The sequence below is a fragment of the Hyaena hyaena genome, unplaced genomic scaffold, assembly GCF_003009895.1.
Source record: "Hyaena hyaena isolate Hyena2069 unplaced genomic scaffold, ASM300989v1 scaffold_102, whole genome shotgun sequence".
NCBI classification, from domain to species: domain Eukaryota; kingdom Metazoa; phylum Chordata; class Mammalia; order Carnivora; family Hyaenidae; genus Hyaena; species Hyaena hyaena.
The window spans coordinates 3,771,067-3,784,053 of record NW_024080734.1 but is presented as its reverse complement, the minus strand read 5'-3'; the positions used below and the strand labels follow the sequence as shown (position 1 = coordinate 3,784,053).

The window sequence follows — 12,987 nt, the reverse complement described above, 5'->3', positions numbered from 1 at the left end:
CTGGCAGAACTACTATTAAAAGTGTGTTATATAATATTTAAATATAAGTGTGGCTTCAAAAGGTGTAATGCTATAACTTAGGCTAGATCTATAAAAAAAAAAATAATGACTGGGATATTTCTGGTAAACGTTCAGCAAACGTAAATTGCCCAATCTAAATACTCTACAGTATGAGAAGTACGTGTACAGCTTAAGACTTTGAACTTTATTTTAATTCAGTTTGAAAACATGAGAGAGGACCTAGAAGTGGCTGATGGAGTTTTTTCCTTTACAAGTCACGAGGCCTGAATTCTGTTACCCACAAGTTAAAGTTTGCCATTTGTAGTATCATTTTGCCACAGCCCTTAAATAAGCACATGTTGCATACAAGCATACAAGTATACATTTATAAATGTGACCATTAATAAAATATTTGAAAATGCCATTTACACACTCTTTTGGTTATATCTAGAGTTGGATCTCTTAATTTGCCTTAGGGTTTAAAATAATAGCTCATGGAAGGGCGCCTGGATGGCTCAGTCAGTTAAGCGTCTGACTTTGGCTCAGGTCATGATCGGGTGGTTCTTGAGTTCAAGCCCCACGTGGGGCTCCGTGCTAACAGCTCAGGGCCTAGAGCCTGCTTTGGATTCTGTGTCTTTGTCTCTCTCTGCCCCTCCTCCACTTTCTCTCGCTCTCAAAAAGACATAAACATTAAAAAAATTAAAACAGCTCATGGATTAAAATGACATGAAACTATCAATTGCTAACTTATTTACAATGAGATTTTTAAAAAGTATGTTTAGTATCATTCAAGGACTAGCACAGATCAGAAATAAATTATAAATCAAACCAAAACAACTTTTATGAGGTATCTAGTCTTGTCCCTGATCTATAACATAGGAGGTACTCATTAAATACATGCTAAATAAATTAAAATATACAAGACAAAACTGAATTCCAGGATAAAAGCTAAAACATACCCAGCTCAAATCTATAGTACCCTTTCTTATCTCTTACCAAAAAAACCACAAATTCTCCTTTGAAACAGTCTCCCTTAATGTAGACAAAGGCAATGAAATGTTCTAAATTTCTTTAACTATAGGTAAAATCTTTCAAAATACTGAAAGATACAGTCTGCCAATACTAATGAAATTTTAGGCATATACACAATGATAAAACTTTTCAAGAAAACTGATAATTCTGCTAAATGTTTTATCTGTCCTGGTTTGCAACTAGCTCTTTCAAAAGGAATAAAATACAAATAATATGTATATGATAAGATAGGCAACACAAAGGACTGTTGAAAATCTTTTACAGATACCATAATTCTAAGTAATTTCATTGTTTTACAAATTTTAGAGAGCCATACTTTAAAAAAAAATTTAAGCTACCTACTATGGCCACATACTTAAGGTACCCCGCAATAACCCTTAACTCTTGGGTATTATTATCTTGGATGAGGTTTTATCTTCCTTAATTTAAGCGATTTGCTCAAGGTCACACAGCTCATTAGAGTGCAGGGTCAAAGTCCAGTTTGCTAGGAACCAGAGCCTAGGTGTCACTCTACTCCATGTTCGTTTGGCCTCCTAAAATAGGCTTTCTTGGTAATTTTTCAAGTTTCACCTTCAAAAACTGATTTAAAAGAAGACTGTACCTTTATCTTTCTATCTACTAAGAATTTTTGGAAACCAAGAAAGTGGAACTCCTTGTGTTTCAATGATATAAAATGTAATGCGGACCTATACTAATTTTGGAGTTAAAAAATTACATATCACTATAAATTTATCCTGGTAAAAATATACTTTAATTTCTGCAAGAACAATTTCCTTTGAACAATTAAATAATAAATGAGTTCGTCAGGAAATATTAAAATGAATGCTCACGTTATGGGCTCCCTGCCTTAAAAAGAGACACATTATACCCATTAGCTTATCTGTGATGGGACCAAAAACTGAAATACAATGTAGTCCTGAAAATATGTGATAACGGATCTTCAAGCTTCTTTTCCTTACGGCAAGATAAAGTTACTAAAAAATAAATCTAGGCTGCTAAGTTTAAATGAGGCATATGTTAACTTTAAGAATACTTTTCCATTTCTTTCTCGTAAACACCAACAAGAATTATTCTCAAAAGCATCAACCCATGAACTAAGGCCATCTTTCTAGCTGCAGCTATCGCAACAACCAAGTTCACTAGGCTTGCTACAAACAGGTTTTTCCTGAAAGCTGTGGAACAATGTGTTGACCGTACTCCATGGCTTCTGTGAGGACAACAAAAAATAATTTTAAAAAAAACCCCTCTACCCTGCCCAACTTTTGATTTCATCAGAAAGGCAATTAAACTTAGTTGAAAGGCTTTCTACAAAAAGGCATAAAATTGTATCCCAAAGTTTTGCCAGTTTCTCAGTTCTGCTGGAGCCCAAACAATCCAACCCATACGTTACAGTTTAAAAATTAATTTTCCTTCTTCTAATAGAAAGAAATAGAAAGTAAAAGAAAATGTTTCCTATACAAAGATCCCTCCCAGGATGCTATGAAGAAACCAAAACTGTAATGAGGTTGCACTTAGACAACTGTAATAATTCACCATGACTTTCAGAAGTGAAGCAATGTAGTAACTTTCTGTTTTCAAATATAAGATGCCATATATAATTTTAAGGATCAATAAACTGACAACACAAGCAGAGTTATTAAGGTGACATGAATTACTTGCCTGGTTAAGACAACTGAACAAACCCACGGTGACTGTGTATCAAGAGCAAATGGGGGGCTCTAACTCCCAAAATGTCTCCCTATCAAGTTTTAGGATGGCCTTTGGGAAAGATTTTGTGCCCCCTTGACCTTTTTTATTAATTAATTAATTAATTATTGCCTACTTCCCGGTATTTAGCTAATGGAGGTGTGAGTGTAACTGCGCTGAAGATAAGGGAGTATCAGAATATAAACTATACAATTCTCCTTTACTTTCCTGTAAGGACAGAAGATCTAGGCACCTCTCCAAAGAAGTGCTGTATTCAAGTATAATTATTGGCAAGTGCCCTGATACATTATTTGGTTTGGACACTGGAATTCCAGGATGTGTCTGGCAGGACATGGAAGATTTTTTTTTTTCTCCTCCTTAACGTAAAGGTCAAATCATGCCTTTAATCACATGAATATGGACCTTGCTTCTTCACTTTAAAATTGGGACAATAAAAACAAACCTCATAGGATTGAGAAATCCTATGCCACTGCCTGGTACATAGAATATGTACTAAAAGTAAGCAAAGAATTTTGACTTGAATATTATCTAAGTTTAACATTTTACAGTTGCTAAGTATGTGCTATTCTTTTCCACATTCAAAACTTTAACTATAATCATGGTTTGATTAGCATGTATCAATCATTCAAACTATAAAATTTTCCCTCTTACTTACTTCTAGAAGGCATTCTCCCCCAACACCTATATTATGTTTATGTGAAGAAGCACTGTAGTATATTGGTTAAAAGCCAAATCTTGTGTCTGAATACTAATAATAATTTCTACCTCATAGGATTGTTGAATGAATTAAATGAGTTAATCTATGTAAAAACTGAATATCATAACTATGTTAGCTATTATTATGTTAATTATATAATATATATAATTATATTATGTATATTAATTTGGTATCTGAAAACAGGATTTGAAGCAGGTCATTTGAGTTCATATAATTAAAGCTTTAAACTAAGCAAAAACAAAAAACTAGAAAAAGATCTTATTTTTTATAATACAAAAAAATTCCCAAAATATAATGCTTTGCCATACCAGTTATTTAGGGGATTATTCACATATTTGAAATCTCAGTTCTTGCTCCACAAACATGGATCAAAGAGAATGTTAAGACTGGACAAAAAACTAACTGAAGATGTTATCCTTAATTTTAACTCACTGTACGTACCCAAACCTGCATGAAACAAATGTGAAAAACATTCTGATTTATTTCAAAATAAACGTTGCCTGGTATTAGTTACCTATCAGGTAAAGTCTTTCCTTTCAATGTCACAATGCCACGCTGGCCTCTGATTGAACAGGAACATTAGAACGCAGCCATGTCAGCTGGACCCTGTAATTTCTGTGGTGCATTTCCAGATCTCTCTACAACCCCTGGGGAATTCTTGATAATAGCCATTGAAACGGAATTATGAATATCTGTAAAATTTCTTTCCCAAAATTAATAGTGCTTAGGGTAATAAATTTAAGTAAGACGGCTGCGGTTAGGAAAGACTGTGGTTGTGGCTGCAGCAATTTCAATTTCACAGTTGCTCACTTCAGGATCATAGGGAACTTAGGCACCACCTCCATCATCCCCCATATTTTCTGGAGAAACCAAGGTCCCCAAATGCAATGATATTGATAGGGCCAAGACCATAACCTAGGTCTCCAGGCTCCCAGTCAAATAAATGTTCCTTTGAGTTTTTCATATCAAATTTAACCAAGTAATCCATACCAACCCAAAATGGCATTTTTTCTTTTTTGCCAAAAACCAATTCAAAAGAGTAATTGTTAAAACACACACACACACACACACACACACATTCATTTAATAAGCACTACAGTAGCCAGTTTACTAACTTCTTGTGATTTTCTTTAAACCCAATTAGGATTTTTTCAAATCACATATTTCTATTGTGTCTTTCAAATCACCACCACACTTGCTCTTGGCTCCCCGACCCCCACTCCCTTTCCTAAAAATGGTGAGGACAGTGAGCAGAAATCAACAATTTACTTTCTAATCCTACCATATTTGAGCCAGGTATATTGACTCATCCTTTGTCCATCCTCAGCACAACAGGCAACAATTTTAAGGGAAGAGTTTCTAACAGTATTTTTTATTATCAATCTTATTCTATTTTATTATTATTTCATAAACCAGCTAAACCTCCAACTGAACCAAAAGATTACATATATTAAACACATTCCATTAGCCCCCCAAAGTACTACTACTACTAATAATGTGCATATATATAGCTTATTCATTTTCTGAATTTTTTATTTTTCCCAAAGCAAATCTGTATCAAAAGTCAGTAAACTGAGAACGGAAAATAAAGCATGAGGTTACATACTTTCATTCCGTCAGTGTATAGCCACAAAATAAAGTGTATCCATTCTGAGCCAATCTTAATCTAGTGGAAATGTATAGAATGCCAGCTTAGATTTAAAAATTAGCAACATATGTATAATTCATTAAAGTCACCTTTGCACTAAATTTTCTTTAAATTATGTTTAAAAGAATATGAAAAGCAACTTTTTAAAAACAGACTTCATGAAATTGCCAGCATCCAAAAGAGCCGTTTTTTACCTAACCACTAACGCAAGATAACTGTTCTTCAGTTTGAGTGAAAAACCCTTTAGAAAAGCAAAAGTCAACAGTTTTTTGATACTTAGGCAAAAAAATATGTTTAAAACTCTAAAGTAATCTTAATCGAATATTTTAAGATACATCCTGTTACACCTGAATCCTTCATGGAAGGGACATTTAATTCCTTGGAATGACAGGATTCTCCTAGCAAACTTCCCCTCCCACCAAGCAAATTATTAATCAAAACAGATAATTCTGCTTGTGCTGACATCATATTTGGGGACATTGCAACTATTTTGTAATCTATTTTAGCCCTTGTAGAAGCATTTCTAAAATAACTCTCTGTGGTGTGTGCGTGTGTACACGCACACACGCACACAATGTACATACACACATATATGTACATACACAGGTATACAGACATGTATTTTAATCCTTGCTTGTTTAACCTAGAATTTGTACTCTCATCAGCTGTGTGCTTTGGGGCAAGTTATATCTTTCTGATAGTTAAGTTTTTCATCTGCAAAATGGGGACAACAATAGAACTTACCTTGTGGGGGTCACTGAGAGGACTGATTCAATGTTATTGGATTATTAGCCCATATAAATTTCCTAAACACATATAAACAATCATACCCCCAAAGCGTATGAACTTGTTGGGGCATCTGAGGCTCGATTAACTATGAAATTCCCTCTATGTCCTATCTGTCAACCGGACTGGCTGCTCGTTAATTCAAAAACATCAAACAATGTGACTCGTACAGAGTAAGGATACACTGGTGACAAGAAGACAAGTGATCTTTGCCTGGATCTATTTTTAGGAATGGTTTATCTACACCCCTAGTGTTAACGCTGGAAAATAAACAAATGGCTGAAAGGCAGCATAAAAGAACGTCCCCAAGATCAACAGTTTCGTGGTATTTTAAAATAAATGGGGATGAAGAAAACATTTAGATCATTTCTGTACCAGTCCTTATTGAGCAGGGCAGGCCGGAATTGGCAAAGAGGTTTAGGAGGAATTGCTGAATTGATGAATTCAGACTGTTCACACTGCAAGGTTCAGAGAGGTTCCAGGTTGCAAATGTAACCAGGGACAAAACTGCAATTCAATAGTTGGTTTTCCCTGAATCACTACCCTACAGTGAAAGGGGAAAAAATGAATTTTTTCGTCATATAGTTACTTCATCTGGGCAGAAAACAATCATCAGTTTCCACAATGAAATATACTTGTATCCATACATTATTTATTCCCACCTAAAAAAGTAGGGAAAAACCGACCGTGATGATCTTGTCCGGCTGGAAAGGTGTTACAGTTAATAATTATGACATCATCAGCTATCTGGCATTCATATTCTGCCAATTCATACTATTATCCATGGGGAAGATTACAATTAGAAAATTTCTCAAGAAACCGTGGGATATTTTGTTCCAAATTATACTCCTGTCCTTGCCAAAACAACGTCTGGTAATTAACTCGTTTTCTCAGAAGAGCTCTGATATGCACATGAACAATTCCAACTCTCTTAGTTAAACAGATATTACACTGTGCAATTTCCTTATTCATCTTAATCTATTAATGGAACATAATCTTACCGGAAAAGGAAAAATGTTGTCAGCCCTGTTCAAGCTATCTTCCATCCAGGATTTAGGAGCAAAGGCAGAGCTGGGGCGAGCTTACTTCTGCAGCTGAATATGATTGCTTGCAAAATTCTTCTTCAAAGGCGAGATGGAGTTCAGGGGCGTTATCCCTCCGTTCAGCCCTCTGCGGTGGTCTCGGCCTTGGGAGCCTCCCCAGCCCCCGTATCCACCACCTCCGGGGCTCCATGAGGAAGATGGTGTGGGAGAGGGGCTCTGGTAGCTGCTCCATGGAGAGGGGGGTTTGTTAAGATTATTGGCCAAATGAGGCAGCTGGTTAAAAGCAGCGTTTCTATGTGTGAAAGGCGGGGGGTGGGGACTGGCCGGGGACCTCCTCTGCTGCTGATGCTGGCTGTGATGATGCTGAAAGTGAGGGTGGTGAGGGTGGTGCTGTGACAGAGGCCCGATCTGCGGGGAAAAGCTGCCTCCAAAGCCGGGGCTGACGTGGTGGGGGAAATTTTGGAACAACAGAGCACCGTTGTTGGCCGAGGCGGCCGGGACCCCTCCCTGGTGAAAGAAGCTCGCGTCCTCGTTGATGATTGTGGAGGAGGAAGGTGCTATCGCTGCTGACCAGTTGCTGAAACCAGTAAGAGACGATGCACTGGACGTCAAGGGCTGGCTGGAAGCACCGAGCCCCGTGGCTTCTTGGTAATCAAACCCTGTCAACACTGGCGACTCAATTCTTATTTTCTCCTTCCCGTTGCTGTTTTCTGAAGAAGTGTCCCCTGGACTCTCTTCGGATTTTGTCTTCTCGGTTTCGGGCAGGATGCCAGCCTCCTGGCCGGGGCTGGGGGAGAGCTGCTGCTTTTCCAAAGGGTCCTGCTGTTCCTGTTGCTGACTTTTTGCTTTCTCTGACCCCAGGATCTCATCCTGGATGTTATGGGTGGCCGGGGCGGGAAAGAGCCATGCTGACCCGGCACTGCTGCCGTTGGCAGCCGTGTTATTATTTATAAAAGCAGCAGGGCTGGGGGTGGCATTCTGGTGGTGGTGCGGCGGCTGCAGATGCGGGTGGAACCGGACCGGAAAAGCAGATTTGTTCCCAGTATTGCTTTGCACTAGCACTCCAAACCCGTAATCCCCCATTTATTATTCTTGGGGTCAGAATCTTACGATTAAAAAAAAAAAAGAAAAAAAAAGGACCAACCGGGTGTCTCTCGTCTCTGTGTCCTCCACCCCAAATCTAAGTGGCCTGTTCGAAATGTCTTATTTCATAGATAGCTATATAGCTCAAAGGTCGCAGCTTTATCGCTTGAAATAGTTCTGATTTGGAATTCTGGGCTCTGAAAGAGGACAAAAACTAAAAACTAAAAAAAAAAAAAAAAAAAAAAGACTCTTAAAACATCGACATGAATCCAACCGGGCTTATTATGTCTAGGAGGGAAGAAGAACAACGAAGAGGGCAAAAATCAAGTCTTTGGTTAGTAAAATAGGCGCTTTCTTTTTCCAAAGGAAAATGTCCATGAAATGACAAAAACACAGCTTCTCAAGCATCTATGGGTGTAGAAGAATAAGCCTTGCGCGGAGTAAAAATATATATATGCATATATATATATATAATTTAACAATCACATAGGGTCTTCCTCAGCAGTTTGGACTCGCTCACATAAAAATTAGAATAGGGCTAAGAGGAGAAGGGGTTCCTTCCTTGGCAGCTTGGTTAAAAAAAAAATCAGGAATAATTTAAGAACATTATATATTATATATTTATATATATAGATTATATTAGGTTATCTGGGGTGGGAGGTGAGTTCCTGGTTGCGGGAGAGGGAGTCGGCACTGACTAATGGAAAGATGATTGCGGGGGGTGGGGGTGGGGGGTCTCTGCTGTTCCTGGTCCGGTTTCTGCTCTTTCACTGGGTGCAGGGCCGGCCCCTGGGGCTGTTCCTGAGGCTTCGGGTGCAGATCTTGCTGCGGTCGCTGGTCCTGGGCTCCCCCCGCGGCCTCCTCTCCCCCATGAAATGGGTTGGAAACACCCGTTTCTCCCTCTTGGGGGGATCGCGATCAGCAAGGATTAGCGAGACTCGACGAGAGGGAGCTGGCGGCCCGGGGGCGCGGGGACCAACGGGGCGACCTGGAAGGTCCTGCGGTTGCGGCCTCTTCCCCTCTCTGCGGCTCCGGGGTTTTTTTCCCTCATGGGACCCAGGGGCGGTTTGTTCAGTTCTCTCAGTTCGATTCTCCGCAGGAGGGGGGGAGGGGTAAAAAAAGAGGGAAAAAAAAGGGAAAACCCACTAGTGTAGTTATTCTAAAAGAGAAGGGCCTCCCCCCCTTTGTGCTCTCTCTCTTTTTACCCTCGGATTTTTAAAAAAATCTATAATTTAGAAGGCTTTTGTTTCTCCTCACGGTTGCTGGGCCGTCGTCGCCGCCGCCGCCGCCGTCGCTTTGCCCGGTCCCGCAGTCCCCGCTGTCGTTGTTGCGGACTCCGCCTGGCTCTTCTTTTTCTCTCCTTCTTCCTCCTCTTCCTCCTCTACTGTCGTCGATGCCGCCGCCGCCGCCGCCGCCGCCACCGCCTCCCGGTGTCCGGGTCCCGCAGCCGCGGCTGAGTCCTTTTCCTCAGGACCGAGCCGAGTGAAATGACAACCAGCTGGAAAGACCGAGAGACACTTCCGGTTCGAAAAGGGAGGGGTGGGGTGCCGGGGGCACCCCGCCCACCTGTCGAAATACCAATCAGCTGTTGGGATTGAGATGAGGCCACGCCCCCCGGCGCAGGTGCCCTCCCAGGAAGGTCGAAAACTTACCATGAGAGACGCCCCTTCCGTCTGCGCCTCGCCCAGTGAGGCCTGGCGCCTGGAACTCGCTCCCCCACCCACAGTGAGCGCGGCAGGTTGCCATCTTTAGTGTGGGCACAGGACTCCTTCGCTGTTTATCTCCGCTCACCCTCTTTGCAGGAGTTGCCTGTAGGGACGCACGGAACAGAACGGATCCCTCGAGCACTACGAAAAAGGGTCAGGGTCTTGGGGATCCGAGTGGCGACGCCTAAAATCAAGGATGAACGGGAGGCCTGCCCTCAGTAAAGGTGGGTCCCCAGGCATCACGTGCTTTGGTCCGAGCTCCGCCCCGGAGGGATCTGGAAGGGGAGGCGGGTCTCCCTAGCCGCTGTGCCGATCCTGCAACTGCGTACGTCCTTGTCCTGCCTGTTGACCTCACGCGGGACTCTCCCTTCACCTTCCATTCCTCCACCGCCACCCCCAGCTTGGCTTAGTTGGGAGGCTTGATACAGTCTCTCAGGCACAAAGCTACAGCTGCTGTAAGCGTTTGTGACTGAGCCCTCTTCTCCATCCTGTTCTAGTCCACTCTATGCACTGTACCAGAGGGACATTTCCAACACGAAAATCTTACGGTGTTCCTCGTCTGTGAAGAGGGCCAAACTCCTTCGTCCGGTATTCAAGACCTTTCCACTCTGGACAGTCGTATCTTAACACCTCATCTCCAAACAAATGCCCCACACCAAGCGGCTCCAAACACACTCTCAATGCCTTTTCGTGTGCCCTTTCCTTTTTTCTCCACGTGGTAAACTGCTGTTCTGTTTTAGGAATCAGTTCAAAAGCTTCCAACTCTGCCACTGTGGGCTCATTGAGGAGAGGACCTTGTGGATAGGAGACATTGGTGAATGAATGCTGAAGAAATGAATTAACAAACCAACTACAGTGGAGTCTATCTCGAGTGACAGTCCCCTTACCAAGTCTGAATCACTTCATTTCTTCTGCTGTTTGGTTTGGAGTTCACATCTCTCAAATGTTTATCATTTAGCTTATTCATTAGCTGCTCCAGGGTGTCTCTTGTTTATCTTTGTACATTCCCACTTGGGACCACCATCAGGGATGAGGGTAATGCCCCGCTCTAAAGATGGTGAATAAGTGTTTCCCTTTAGTAGGAAATGAGAAATGAAGAGAAGAAATCACAGTAGAGGCAGAGTAGGGGCAAAAAAAAAAAAATAGAGCAGTCCAAAACCTTTAAGAAGAATCTCATCAACAAAGGTGGCTTTCATTTCATTCCTATTAGCCTTCCCTGAATGGTCCTAGCTTCTTCTGCCTCAGTTTCTCAATCCTCCAACATTTCCACATAGAACACCTGTTTAGGGCCTGAAGCAGTGATTTATATTCTCTTTCCTCATATCATGACCATGAGTCTTAGCTCTGTAATTCTATTTGGAGTTCTTTGAGCATAGAGATTGGGTGGGTCTTAGTCTGCTGTTTGTTCCCCACAACTGGACATACCTTGAGACTTGCTGGTTCAGTTCCACCAGAATGTCCAAGGTGTCCTTTCCTCCAGAATTGTTGCCCTGACTGCCCCTCTCTCTAACATCTTGTAGATTCCCCTCTTTAGATTACTGCTAGTTGTCAGTGGGTTCATTTCTTAAGGCCAAAGGTTTTATCTGATTATCTTTGTGTCCCTAGTGGCCAGCATAGGGCCGGGCACAGAGCAGACTCAGCATATGTTTGTTAAGTGAATGAATGAACATTCAGTACCCCGTAGATAGTGGAGTCTTTTGGAGCTGCCAATTCTCAGTGGCTAAAATGGCAGCCATGACCTAGAGGAGAAAGAACAGTCTTTGGAGCCCAACAGTGTAATTTGAATCCCACCTCTACTACTACTTCCTAGTTGTACAGCCCTGGGCTTTACCTCTATGAGCCCTTACTTCCTTATAGATAAAATGTGAATGATGTTTTCTTCTCTCACTAGGTTCATAAATTGCATGAGCTACATGTGAAGTGCTGGGCTGAGGTTTTTAAAAATATCAGTTCCTTATTAGCATATTAAGTGCAGAGAACTTGTACTTCACGAGTCTTTTGCCTGTAAGCACCTGTGTGCATGACTGAATCCAGAAACCTGTGTTGCTTAACCGGGGTGGTGTTGAGGTGGGGGGGGAGGCATACCCAAGCCACAGCCAGCGTGAGTGCTGCTAGATCAGCCTGATCTTTTAAGACTAAATCAAGTATGGGCAGTAGGTTTGGGCTAGACTGAAGCCAATAATCACTACAGACATCAGGCTCCTGGTTAGGGAGTAGAAGCTCGGGAGAAGGAAGAGGGAAACGATTCTCTCAGGTCATTTGTCTACTCAGAAACCCAGGATTCCCACCTCAGGGCTGCCCTCCTTAAAAACATTCTGGCTTCAGAAACTGGCCTAGGTAACCATGACAACAATGCAGCAGTTCCATTTAGGATCTCCAAAGGGATCCACAGTTGTAGTTGAGTGCTGGCTTGAACGCCGTGCTGGCAGAAGAGAGCCCCTCCATGAAGTGTGCTCCCTGGGAACCTTTCCATTTGCAGAGAAAGCAAGCTCTGCACAAACATTAAGGTGCTACCAGATAAAAACAAACAAAACAAAACAAATAAACCTCCCTCCCTGTCCAGCAAGGGGTGGACACACCTTCAGAGAACTTGTAGAGTAGTGAATGCATGTACCTTGCTGGCTATTGCCCAGCCCCCTCTAGGGTTTGAGATCAACCACACCCCAAACCCAAGCCTCCCAGGAAGCATGGCCCTAATATCTCCTTCACCAGCCTCTTACAAAGCTTGGCAGGTGATATAAATCTCACCCTATAATCACACAGAGTGAACTCTGCTCCACTCCAATTCTGATGTCCTCCACCGCTGCCCTTGAAGCATTTGTCTGCCTTCCCAACAGCACACACCCTACTCCCCAGGGGCCTGTCTGGTGACTTTAGTAACCAGAGCCACCACCCAAGGCCGCTCATGTTGTGCACTGTGCAATTCCATAAGGCACCACAGATTATTATAGGAATGCCACCCCCTGGAGTTGTATAATATGGCAGCCCTGCTTCAGTTCATCTGAGTAAAACGCAGAGGCACCTTATGAAAAGATGACACCCATCCAAAAAGTGACTAGATACTACTGTAAATTATATGAGCACATTCTCATTGCATGCGGAAACATTTAAAGCAGTTGATTCATTTAGAGTTTAGAGTTGGTGGCCCACGAGCTTTCTGTGATGGAATTGAAGGACACGGTGTCCTTGATGTTGTTGAATAGTGAGCTGTAGTGAGAAGACAAGTCTGGGCAGGTTCATGGTCCCGTCCCCTAAGAGATTAAT

General features: G+C 42.0%; 1 protein-coding gene across 1 annotated transcript; it reads right to left on the bottom strand.

Annotated features, from left to right (window-relative positions):
- Positions 1 to 6,897: 6,897 nt before the first annotated feature.
- CPEB4 (cytoplasmic polyadenylation element binding protein 4) lies at positions 6,898 to 10,103 on the bottom strand. Its single transcript, XM_039235764.1, has 4 exons — positions 10,097 to 10,103; positions 9,809 to 9,907; positions 9,275 to 9,477; positions 6,898 to 7,930 (listed from the first exon to the last, which is right to left on the bottom strand). The coding sequence occupies exons 1-4, from the start codon at positions 10,101 to 10,103 to the stop codon at positions 6,974 to 6,976; spliced, it is 1,266 nt and encodes a 421-aa protein (XP_039091695.1). The 3' UTR covers positions 6,898 to 6,973.
- Positions 10,104 to 12,987: the final 2,884 nt, after the last annotated feature.